At 41.6% G+C, this 13181-nt stretch overlaps 3 gene segments (V, D, J or C); all 3 read right to left on the bottom strand.

Moving 5' to 3' along the window:
• Positions 1-4662: 4662 nt before the first annotated feature.
• Positions 4663-5153, bottom strand: LOC115579283 (Ig kappa chain V region 3381-like). The segment is given in 2 exon segments: positions 4663-4994; positions 5102-5153. Coding segments are annotated over 2 exon segments (384 nt in total).
• Positions 5154-6906: 1753 nt separating this feature from the next.
• LOC115579282 (Ig kappa chain V region K16-167-like) lies at positions 6907-7445 on the bottom strand. The segment is given in 2 exon segments: positions 6907-7238; positions 7346-7445. Coding segments are annotated over 2 exon segments (423 nt in total).
• Positions 7446-10750: 3305 nt separating this feature from the next.
• On the bottom strand, positions 10751-11241 carry LOC115579281 (Ig kappa chain V region 3381-like). The segment is given in 2 exon segments: positions 10751-11079; positions 11187-11241. Coding segments are annotated over 2 exon segments (384 nt in total).
• Between the last annotated feature and the right edge of the window lie 1940 nt (positions 11242-13181).

Raw genomic sequence — 13181 nt, 5'->3', positions numbered from 1 at the left:
CACAATTGTGTGGACCCCCCTCTCCCAATTGTAAACTTGGTTGCTCCCATCCTAAGGTATTAAACTGTTCGCCCGCCATCGCGGTGTAATAGCATACGGAAATGGAGCGCACCTTAGTACGCTGAGTCGCTCCCCCATACATGAAAAACCTATTGGTCAAGTTACAGTGATTGACAACCATCAAGCCAATCACAGCCATTTGATCAAACCAACTAGTCCCGGCCGCACGGGAAAGTAAACAATAACATGCTAGCGGAGCTGCTGTCACTCGCTGCTGCAGACAGCGAACAGAGTGGAGGTATGAAACTGTTGTTTAACTAGTTAATAATGTAGAATTTTGTCTGTAAATAACTTTGTCTTGCTTCGTGGCATGTTAGCTAATATTAAGCAAGCCAGGTGGCAAACAATTAGGCCAAGCCAGGTAAGCCAGGTAAAGTTAATGGTAACTGACAGAGAGTTTTCTAGAAACATCCACTGATTTTGATATTATTCAACATGATTATGAATGCCAAAAAGGAGGAGGCAGCAGAAGATTGACTTCTATTTCAAGTCACGTTGTCATGTAAGTGGAGTTATTTGACAGGAGTACATACATATTCTGGCATTAATGCCATGTAGGTGTTCATTTACGTAATTTAAAGCTGTTTGTTGGAGCTTAAAACCTTCTTTTCAATGAAGAAAATCTCCTACATCATCTCATCCCTGTTACTGCTCTCATTTGTTACACATGCAGCTCCTCCAGGTAATGTCCAGATAAGTTCAGAATAGCAGTGCATGTGTGAAAGGGGCTACACTGCTGTACATTGTACACTGTTATTTATGCACTTACTATTTAGCTAAAGCAAATAAACTAGTAACACAAGCAGAAAAATCAATGTATTAAATTAAAATGATCATCAAGGTCAGCCATTGTTCTTCTGGTAAAATAATGGTATCTGGTCACAGTGTAGGCAGCACAGAGACACAGACACAGGGAGAGGCAGGTGAAAGCAGTGGCCAGGCAGTGACATGCTCTGGAGATACAGATGATCAGGTGAGAAATCTGAATGAGAACTTAAACAGCATGATAACATTAGTTTTGACCTAGGCCTACATGTCAGCAGTAAATAAAACTAGTAACATTGGGCCTGATACTGGCATATAGGTGAGATATAGAGCAAAACCTTTGAGATGAAAACATTGATTTTCACTTAATGGGAATTTAAAGAGAAGCTTTATATTGATTCTGTAGGAATCCATGCAATTTCACAGAATATTCCTTTACATGTGAATTCAAATGGTCAATGTTGTCCTCAAAACTTCTAAATGTGCAAATTTTCATATATAAAATATCATAGAATTGTGGGAAATGTACTTTAAAAACAAAATTCGGGGGGAAGGGCTCTCATTTGGCCCCCCCTAATATCTATACCATGGTTACGCCCTTGGATACATCCAAGTATAAACGTACAGATGGGTGGTATTCAGAGAAAAAGTTCAAATCAAAGAGGTCAGGAACATCTTAATAAGGAATACCTCATCTCTCCCGGGAAACTCTTGGCTGATTCTTCCTCCACCCTGTTGGAGTTGTAGACTTCCACCCAATGAAAATGACGGGTCTGATTTAAGGAGAGGTTGTAGGTGGGCATCGCCCGGGACAGTGGGCGTCTCAGCGGTGAGGTCAGGGTGACAGAACTTGATGCAATCCTGCAGGATCGGAAAAGTTGTAGATGTTATCAGATCTTTTGCTAATGGAACTCCTACCAGAAGTTTTGGACATGTGGGCAGATCCAGAAAACATACGAGACTTTATCAGTTACAGCTGGACAGATGTTTTTGGCTCAAGTCCATGTAGTAACATTTCAGTGACAACTGAGTAACTCCCTCTACAGAAGAGGTTCATGTGATATGATTGAAAGCGTTGCAACAGTTTATCTCCTCACCACTAAGTGTCCACATCAGTCTTCTCTTCTGGGTTCAGAGTTTGTGGACACATTTCTCTTGCATATTTCAACTGGCTGCATATTCATCAGTTTTCCCAGGTGCTTTTCCAAACTGAAGCAAACTCAAGAGATTAAGAACATGGCTGTAATTCTATAACAGCAGCTGGGTCTTGGTTTACCTCAACTACAAAGGAAACAGGCTTTTGGAGATGGGATGGTATTTCTACATTCTTCTGTCTAATGAGGGTATTTGCTCGTAACTAGCATGAATCCTCTTGTTTTCAAACTACTCCTCTTTGCTTGGCAAGTTATTTTACATCATGATACGTGCAGAAGAATCTGCACTTCTGTATCAGTTATACTAAATGTAATACGTCTATGAAATTGAGATGAGTAATCCAAAACTGCAGTGTTGATCAGCATTTATCATATGGTTGAATTTATTGCTCTTCAGGTCACAGCTGAAAATTAGCTGCTGCTGGCTTAACTGATGTATCACGAGCAGGTCACTGCTGTCCAAACTTTATTCAGGATGCTGCTGACCATTAGCCATGTGTGGAAAAAGCCTTCACATCAGAAGAAGGGCAGAAAATCACTAATGGTAGACTCTTAGTATTCTTTGTATCACATGGCTCCAGATACAGTAAATTCAATAAAGATAAATAAATAATAATGGCTGAAATTACTGTGGCTAGAATCAGAATTAACAAAATGTTCGACAGGGAGGCAGAAATGTTTGCAAAATTAAATGAAGAAACCAGACAAAGTGCTTTAAATTGATACCTTATATTATAATCAAAAATATAACACCAAAAACAATATACAAATCAGACTGTACACATCTGGATCTGGGTGCACCCTATTTCAAAAGAATTCAAACTTAACAAATCATAATTCGTGTATCAAAATATAATGCAGTTCTAAACCAAACCACCTTAAGAACAACCACTTCATCATTACCACATCAGCACTGCACTCAAGAGGAATAACAGTATGTTTCTTAATCCATTATTTCCCAGCCACAAAACAGTGTCTTCATGGAAATCGGAAGGTTACAGCAGTCCTTAAGTCAAGTCAAAAAGTGAAAAATATCAATAAAGTCAAGTCAATGATACTGGAACTGAGTGTAGTTGGGGGTGCTGGCTTGGTGTAGTTTTGTCCTACCAATGTGGCTGGACAAAGATGAAGTTCAGTTGATATACTGGAGCTCTGAGGTGATCCATCTGGGTTAGCTCGCCATCCATTTTCAAGGGGTAGGTGAAAAACCTGGCCTGCAGTTGTTGAAATGGCCAGAATTAATTCAATGCTCCCACCCATTACAAATTATATACATTTGATATAATTTGATTTTGATTATACAATAAACACATGTCAATATTTCAAATAGTCTTTAATTAAATTAATTTCTAAATGATTAATCTAAATTAAAGTTGTATTTTCATCTCGTTCGTTCGTTCGTTTTCTACCGCTTTATCCATGCGGGTCGCGGGTGATGTTACCGCTTTTATACCACCTTTTTCAAGGTGGAGCGGGGATACTGGGGCCAAATCCAGTGGCTCTATGGGCGAAGGCCAGGGTGCTCCCTGGATGAGACGCCAGCTCATCGCAGGGCCCTTACTGATGGCAGTGGCTGCCACGAAGGTGCCAACTGCACATCAGGAGCAGTGTTGGGGTTCAGCATCTTGCTCAAGGATGCTTCGGCTTGTAGCTCAGTCCCGCCCAGGGGAGCCAGGGATTTGAACCAGTGACCTTCTGGTCACTAGTCCTCAGCTCTACCCACTGAGCCACAGCCGCCCCTGTATTTTCATCTCAACCTTTAAATACAACACAAAGCAAAATATGAATTGAATTAATTTAACTCCTTTTCCATTTAACAGATTCAATGATAAAATAAAACAAAACAAAACTACACTAATATTGCTTCAGTATTTCTTTTTACAATAGCTTTGTCAGGAAAAAAATATTATTAAATTTAATACACTTTGTCAAGATGGTAATATTCTTTTTAGTTCATATAACAGTGACAATTTACTTCAGTGCTACTCTAATTAGGTCCAATGCTACACACCTGCTCATGGTGCAACACTGAAAGGTTTGTCTGTGACTCACCAATTCAGAAGTCATGCAGCAATGCTATGCAGATTTCACCGTGGCTCGATTCACACAACACATCTAGAAACTTTCAACAGAAATACAGGCTGTTTACATTCTAATTTGATAATGTTATTTTGTGTGATTTCCCGTTTAACTTCATGTATGATTACCGTGCAGCAGCAGCAGCTCTTCTCCCCACAGAGTCACACAGGTGACTGACTAGTGTCACTTAACCTGTCCACTGCTGCTGCAGTCCTGCTCTCTGATTGGCTAAGAATAGTTAACCCTTTGTGATCTGATTTACCTGGGCTACACCATGCTTCTTCATAAATTCTGTTTCAAACTTTATGGTTCTGTCTTTGTTTGTTTAACTGGGTCCTGTTTCATTTGTTTCATGGTGAGAGGCTTTGATGGAGGAATTAACTAGTTTTCTACCAAAACAAGTTTGTCACTGAAGTTGTTCTGATACAAGTTTATTTGTTAATTATTAATTTGCTTGATAAAACTGTGTGTGTGTGTGTGTTTGTGTGTGTGTGTGTGTGTGTGTCCTCAGTGAAGTGTATCAGTCTCTGCAGTAGCTTCCAGCTGCAGCAGTCAGCTCAGTTTCTGTTCAGTCTGACTGAGGGAGGTTTTTGTACGACGGTTTTCACTGTGTGAACACAAGCTGACTGTTGATGACATGATAACTCTGACAGTAGTAAACTGCTGCATCTTCAGCCTGAACTCCACTGATGGTCAGAGTGAAGGCAGAGTTTGATCCACTGCCTGTAAAACGACCTGGAATCCCTGATGCTCGAGTGCTAGCATAGTAAATGAGAAGTTTAGGAGTTTCTCCATCTCTCTGTTGGTACCAGGCTAACAGGTGGTATGGGCTGCTATAATAAACATCCTGACTGGTCCTACAGTTGATGGTGACAGAGCCTCCCAGAGCAGAGCTCACTGCTCCAGGCTGAGTCACTGTGATCTGACCTCTGGACTCTGAGGACACAGAGACAAAAACATAAAGCAGCGTCATGGTTTTGTGGGCTTCATGTCAGAGGGACGGATGTTGATAGAGGAGAGGAGTTTGATTCTCTGGACTTTACCTGTGAAGCAGCAGCAGAGGAGAGTCCAGATGAGGACGCAGATCAAAGTCATGTTTTTGATGAGGAGGATTTCTGAGAATTTACCAGGTTCACAGTCTCCATCATAATTCCTTCATGTTAACATTAAATAATACTTTCTTCTGGGTTCAGAGTTTCCAAGGTGCTTTTCCAAACTGAAACATTGTCTTCGTTGTACTTGTGTCTCCCTGTGCCTGGAAAACTATGTTCCTGCAAATTCTAAAATAGCAGCTGGTTTTGATTTTCCTCATCTAGCGTACTTGCAACAAGGAACTATTTGTTAGACTGACCGGTGTCCCCAATAGTGGCTGACCTGTACATGGAAGAAGTTGAGAGCAGAGCCTTGATTACCTTCACAGGAACTGCTTCTAGCCACTGTTTCAGATACGTGGATGACAATTGGGTCAAAATCAGAGCAAGGAAATAGGAATCTTTCCAGAACATATAAATGCTGCAGACAATAACATTAAGATCAAACAGGAAGATGTCAGAGGAGACAGTCTGTCCTACTTGGACTGTGCAGTACACATTGAAGAAGACAGATGTATCAACATTGAAGTGAACAGAAATCCTACAGACACGGATCACTACTCGGTGTCATAGTAATGAAGTTTATGCTGTTCAATGCAGCCAAGACTGCACAGATATATACATTGTGGAGACAAAACAACCTTTCCATGAACAAATGACACAACACAGGAGGGCCAACTGCTCAGGTCAAGACTCTGTTGTCCACTTACATCTGAAGTAGAATAATCATTCCTTCGAGGACAACAATGTAAACATCTTGTCCAGAGAAGACAGAGGGTTTGAAAGAGGAGTTAAATAATCCATCTATGTCAAACTGAAACAACCATCTATGAACAGAGGAGGTGGCCTAAGACATTTCTTATGACCCATCTACAATGCTGTACTGAGTTCCCTCACTGGACAGCTTAACAACCGTTCACACCTGGGCTCACCTAGTCCTAACGACCCACATGAAGGCCACTTGGATCAACAACACACAAGTGGCCCAAATGACTCTGAAACTCTGAGCTCACATGTGTCCTTAACAACTCTGTAAGGATACTCCCCCACAGAGTTTAAAACCCTGCAACTCTCCTCCAGTTAGTCAGAACTGAAGAAGTGTCTTGGATGAGAGATGAAACTTCTTCAACAAACTGAAACGAGTCCAGTGGACCACGATACAGAATTTAGATTTACCATAATCTGGATGACTGAGAACCGTCATCAACTATTAGTTAAGCATCTTAAAGTTTGTGGTGTCATGCTTTCTACCATGTTTCATCTTATAGCAGATTATGGCATTTCTGTTCAAATATTCATGGCTTGTTTCATTCTTGCTTGGTTAGTGAGCCTGCTTGGGTGAAATAGTTCCTGTGTTTTTTGTGATGCCTGGCCCTCTTATTTTGTGGAGGAATTATCTGCTACTGCTAAGGACAGATGTTCCTTTATTTTAAAATCTCCCTGCAGAGTTGATGCACCAAAGACTTTTCGTCAAGACTTCATCAGAACATATCATCTGTTCATATGTTCAGTCTTCAGTCTATAATGACCTTTTATCTTCATTCAATTTGATTTGATGAATGCACACATTTGATTGATAATGAGTGTAAGTGATAATACATGTGTGTGTGTGTGTGTGTGTGTGTGTGTGTGTGTGTGTGTGTGTGTGTGTGTGTGTCCTCAGTGAAGTGTATCAGTCTCTGCAGTAGCTTCCAGCTGCAGCAGTCAGCTCAGTTTCTGTTCAGTCTGACTGAGGGAGGTTTTTGTACGACGGTTTTTCACTGTGTGAACACACCCTGACTGTTGATGACATGATAACTCTGACAGTAGTAAACTGCTGCATCTTCAGCCTGAACTCCACTGATGGTCAGAGTGAAGGCAGAGTTTGATCCACTGCCTGTAAAACGACCTGGAATCCCTGATGCTCGAGTGCTAGCCAAGTAAATGAGACGTTTAGGAGTTTCTCCATCTCTCTGTTGGTACCAGGCTAACAGGTGGTATGGGCTGCTATAATAAACATCCTGACTGGTCCTACAGCTGATGGTGACGGAGCCTCCCAGAGCAGAGCTCACTGCTCCAGGCTGAGTCACTGTGATCTGACCTCTGGACTCTGAGGACACAGAGACAAAAACATAAAGCAGCGTCATGGTTTTGTGGGCTTCATTTCAGAGGGACGGATGTTGATAGAGGAGAGGAGTTTGATTCTCTGGACTTTACCTGTGAAGCAGCAGCAGAGGAGAGTCCAGATGAGGACGCAGATCAAAGTCATGTTTTTGATGAGGAGGATTTCTGTGTCTTCTGTTGTCATGAAGGACAGCTGTCAGTCATCCAGTGTTCAACTCTCAGGACTATAAACTCTCCCAGAGCACTGGAGCATGGTGCTGCTGATGCAAAGTGGCTCTCTATGGAAATGCTTCAGTTATGTCAACTTGGACCCTCCCCATGAGTTTTGTCTGATACATCCAAGAATAAACACACAGGTGGGTGGAATTTAGTAAAAGAAATTCAAATCTAAGAGGTCAGGAACATCTAAATTACTAACTCCTCATTTCTCCGGGGAAACTCTTGGCTGATTCTTCCCTGCACTTGGAGTTGCAGACTTCCACCGAAATGGAAATGACGGATCTGATGGAGGGACAGGTTGTAGGTGTGCATTGCCTGGGACAGTGGTTGTCTCAGCAGTGCATTCAGAGTGACAGAGCCTTATACACTCTCCTGCAAAAGAGGATGGAAAAGTTGTTGAGGATCTCAGATCTTTTGCTCATGAATCTCCTATCAGAACTTTTGGACATGTGGGCTTATCCAGAACACATAGAGCTCTTTATCAGTTACAGCTGGACAGATGTCTTTTTCTGAAGTCCATGTAGTAACATTTTAGTGACAACTGGGTAAATCCCTCTGGAGAAGCGGATCATGTGATAGGATTGAAAGCGTTGCAACTGTTTATCTCCTGACCACTAAGTGTTCACATCAGTCTTCTCTTCTGGGTTCAGTGTTTATGGACACATTTTCTTGCATATCTCAATAAGATGCACATTTATCCGTTTCCAAAGTGCTTTTTCAAACTGAAACAAAGTTTTCGTTCCCAGTGTCTACCTGTGCTAGGAGGAAAGAACTCCTGAGAATTCTAGACTAGCAACCGGCCTTGATTTTCCTCATCTAGCATACTTCGGACAGGCAAATATTTGAAAACATTCTGTTATAGTGTCCCATTTAGCTTGTATCTAGCATGAATCCTCCTATTTTCAAACTACTCCTCCTTGCTAGGTAAGTTCTTTCAAATCATGATACGTGTAGAAGAATCTGCACTTCTGTATCAGTTATCCAATATGAAACAGGCCTATGAAATTGAAATGAGTAATCCAAAACTACAAAGTGTAGATCAGCATTCATCATATCGTTCCATTTATTGCTCTTCAGGTCATAGCTGAACATTAGCTGCTGCTGGCTAAAACAATATATCACGAGCAGGACACTGCTGTCCAAACTTTATTCAGGATACTGCTGACAATTAGCCATGTGTGGAAAAAGCCTTCAGAAGCAGGGCAAAGAATCGTTAATGGCAGACTGTTGGTTTTCTTTGTGTGCCATGCTTCCTAATAAATTCTGTCTCTACATTTATGGTTATATTTTAGTGTCTGTGTTTCCTACAGATTCTGAGCTGTGATTTAATGGTGACACGTTGTTATCCTGATGGTGAGTTAAGAAATGAGGCCAGAGTGGGGTTTACATGTCCAGGGCCCCCAGAGCCATTAATCAGTTCTGTTTGTGTGTGTGTGTGTGTGTGTGTGTTAAAGGTTAGCTAAAGGAAGTGGTCTCTACAGAGTACTAAAACTGAGCTTGCCTCTCATGCCAGATGTTAAGAGATGTTCAAGAATACATTCCCCCAGATGGACAGAGAGACTTTCTCAGGGTGTTAGGAGTGACAGCAACAGATTTAGTCCTCTGAGGTTGATGACGCGCCGGCGCATCAAAATCATGTGACCAATTTAAGATGGCGTAGCAGCGAGACGGAGCCTTTGTGAGTCTGGGTTCCAACTTTATGTGTTGGAGTTTCAAACTATATACCAGTTTTTAAATCGTGTTGATAGGCCAAGTAAAACCAGATTTACGATATATTATGTAGGGCACACTTTTTCGCTAACGTTGCTGTCACGTTTGCTGCACATTTGGTCCAGGAAGTGACAGTAAAAACGGGCTTTTCTCACAAAAGTGTCCGCAAGCAGGAAGTGTTTGCAAGCAAAAAAAGACATTGCTATTGGTGGAAAAAGGCAACACACCAGCCAATCACAAAATTATACTGCAAACCACGTGGTTTGGTTGCTGAGGAACAGGGGAGGTTGTGGGAGGGACGGCGGAAGAGTTACAGCGACAGTGATAGTGAGTCTTGAGAGTTGAGAGATTTGTGACATTTAGTGTGTTTGGAGTGTATAGTTAGTGTGTTATCTAGTGTTTGGTGTAGTGTGTTGTGTAGTCGTTTTTTTTGTTTAATGAGTCAAAACAATGAGGAGACTGCTGAATGTGGAGAAGGCAGTGCAACAGGAAGGAGCTGAGGATCCCTGAGCCTGAGGCATTGCCTGCATTTAAATGTAAATAGTTACATATAACTTTGTACATTTAAAAAGAACTTCTGCAGAAATTTAACAAAACACAATTTATATTTGCATTATAAGTAATACAATTGGTTTGTTAAACATATTTGTGTTTTCACAGTAAAAAAACCAAAACAACTTTTTCCTACTCGGATTTTATGTTTTTTTGTTATTTTAGGTCCATTGTGTTAATACAGTGTGTCAAAATGAAAGAATAACTGTACAGTTACACATATGAAGTTGTACTGAAAAGAATGACACCAAACAAGGCAAGAAAAATAGTTTTGAAGGTGAAATATAATGGCAAAATAAAAGTAGTCAAAAACAGGAGATGAGCAGGGAGGCAAACCAGGTCCTCTGTCGCCTATTGGAGAGATGGACGCTCACTCCATCAAAGTGACCAATTAGAAGAAGTAGGTAGGTGAAGGTGAAGGGACTTTAAAAAGGCCCGCACAGGCAGAGAAAGGGGGGTGGTAACTTGTAGATTTCCAAAAATAAAAGGTTCGAGAGGATTTTTGGTAGAGCAGAGGGCAAAGCATTGGGCATAACTTTGCCATAGATTTGTGAATACCAGGGTGTGGACACACTGGTTCGGATGCAGGCTTGAGATCTATTTCAATAAAGATTGCTCGATCATTCCACCCAGCCTTGCCTCCACAGATGCTTTTATTAACAAACTACACGCCGACACCTTTGATGAAGCAGCCCAAAAATAACAATATCTTGGTTTAACCAGGTCCAGTTTCATTTGTTTCATGGTGAGAAGCTGATGGAGGAATTAACTTGTTTTCTACCAAAACAAGTTTGTCATTGAATTTGTTCTAATACAACTTAATTAGTGGTGTAAGCATCAATGTATGACATTATTAATCTGCTTGAAAAAACTGTGTATGTGTGTGTGTGCTTGTGTGTGTGTGTGTGTGTGTGTGTCCTCAGTGATGTGTATCAGTCTCTGCAGTAGCTTCCAGCTGCGGCAGTCAGTTCAGTTTCTGTTCAGTCTGACTGAGGGAGGTTTTTGTACGACGGTTTTTCACTGTGTGAAAACACGCTGACTGTTAATGATATGGAAACTCTGACAGTAGTAAACTGCTGCATCTTCAGCCTGAACTCCACTGATGGTCAGAGTGAAGGCAGAGTTTGATCCACTGCCTGTAAAACGACCTGGAATCCCTGATGCTCGAGTGCTAGCAGCAGAAATTAGAAGTTCAGGAGATTCTCCATCTCTCTGTTGGGACCAGGCTAAACACGGTGAGTCCCAAACAAAAACATTCCGACTGATCTTACAGCTGATGGTGACGGAGCCTCCCAGAGCAGAGCTCACTGCTCCAGGCTGAGTCACTGTGATCTGACCTCTGGACTCTGAGGACACAGAGACAAAAACATAAAGCAGCGTCATGGTTTTGTGGGCTTAATTTCAGAGGGACGGATGTTGATAGAGGAGAGGAGTTTGATTCTCTGGACTTTACCTGTGAAGCAGCAGCAGCAGAGGAGAGTCCAGATGAGGACGCAGATCAAAGTCATGTTTTTGATGAGGAGGATTTCTGTGTCTTCTGTTGTCATGAAGGACAGCTGTCAGTCATCCAGTGTTCAACTCTCAGGACTATAAACTCTCCCAGAGCACTGGAGCATGGTGCTGCTGATGCAAAGTGGCTCTCTATGGAAATGCTTCAGTTATGTCAACCTGGACCCTCCCAATGAGTTTTGTCTGATACATCCAAGAATAAAATTACAGGTGGGTGGTAGTCAGAGAAACAAATTTAATTCACAGAGGTCAGGAATATCTAATTACTAACTCCTCATCTCTCCGGGGAAACTCTCGGCTGACTCTTCTTTCAGGTGTTGGAGGTGTAGACTTTGACCACCGCCACTCCTGCCAGACAGGCTTCCCCCAGCGGAATTCTCCATGGAGTAGGAATGCTTGTCCTGAGGAGAGGAGGAGGAAGATGCGAGAGAGGGAATGCAGGGGCTCAGGGTCTAACGGAGGGAGAGGTTGGAATTGGGCATCACCCAGGACAATGGGTGCCTCAGCCATGAAGTCAGAGCGACGGAGCTTTATACACTCCTGCAGGAGAGGATGGAAAAGTTGTTGAGGATCTCACATCTCTTGCTCATGAAACTCCTACCAGAAGTTTTGGGCAGATCCAGAAAACATAGAAGTCTTTATCAGTTACAGTTGGACAGATGTCTTTGTCTCAAGTCCATGTAGTAACATTTCAAAGACTGAGTGAAAAAAAAAAAACTGGGTAACTCCATCTACAGAAGAGGATCATGTCATATGATTGAAAGCGTTGCAACAGTTTATCTCCTGACCACTAAGTGTTCACATCAGTCTTCTCTTCTGGGTTCAGTGTTGGTGGACAAATTTTCTTGCATATCTTAATAAGCTGTATATTTATCAGTTTCCAAGGTGCTTTTTCCAAACTAAAACAAACTGAAGAGATTAAGAACATCGCTGTAATTCTATAACATTAGCTGGGTCTTGATTTACCCCAACTACACAGGTAACAGCAGTAGGTGATTTGTTATTTTTTAACAGGGGGGATGGTCCAATGGAGCACCACCCTGCCGCGACACACCTATGTGTACACCTCCCAAAGGACATTGCAGGACGCCTTAACCATAACCGTGACATTTCTAATTCTACAATTCCATTTTATCCAGTTATCTTCCTTATCTCCCCACTACAATTGTCTTGTTATAACTGTATTAAAGTAATGAGTAAATACACCTTTAAATTTTATGCAGTGGACTGAGTTTATTCAGCCAGGGTTTTCTCATGTTTCTCACAGTACACTACAAGCAGGGTTCCTATAAGTTACATGACCCACATGACCCCTTGGAATATTTTACCATCTAAATAACTTGAAGGACACACATTGAACATTGTGCAAAATAGCAGAGCCCGACCGATATATCGGTATTTGCCTTTATTGATTTATCGGCTGATTTATAAGATTTTAAAACCTTGTATTTAAAAAGTGTAATGCAGAAAAACATGCTTGGGGTAATTAAAAATTGGTGTAATGACATAGTTTGTCCAGCAGAGTGCGTTTCAATTGGGGATAAAATAGCTGGTGTCAGGAAATGTAACAGCTACCTCATTAATGGTTGAACCATAAACCAGCACAAAAATTGGCAACATAACATAAGCCACCATGTTCTGAACATATTTAGAAATGCTAACAAAAAGTTATGTGTTTAGAATATAAATAGCAAACTTTTGTTGATCTGGTCATTTTTTTTTTTGTTTTTACACAATTGGGAGTCTATACAGGGCGTTTTATTTTGACAATTGACCCGATGCTTTATGCCTTTCCTGTGTCACTGACTTCCTGCTGGTGCGATCTGCTCCGTGCAGCTTGCTGCGGCTTTCGTAAAAAATAAACCGGGCAGCTGGATCGCCAAGCCGCTGTGCCCGTCTTTACTTCACTGTGCGCCGGAGCTGATCGCAACCGCTTGTG

This window comes from Sparus aurata, chromosome 3 (assembly GCF_900880675.1).
Source record: "Sparus aurata chromosome 3, fSpaAur1.1, whole genome shotgun sequence".
Taxonomy (NCBI): Eukaryota; Metazoa; Chordata; class Actinopteri; order Spariformes; family Sparidae; genus Sparus; species Sparus aurata.
The sequence above is the reverse complement of the archived record's forward strand: the minus strand, read 5'-3'. Positions and strand labels throughout refer to the sequence as shown.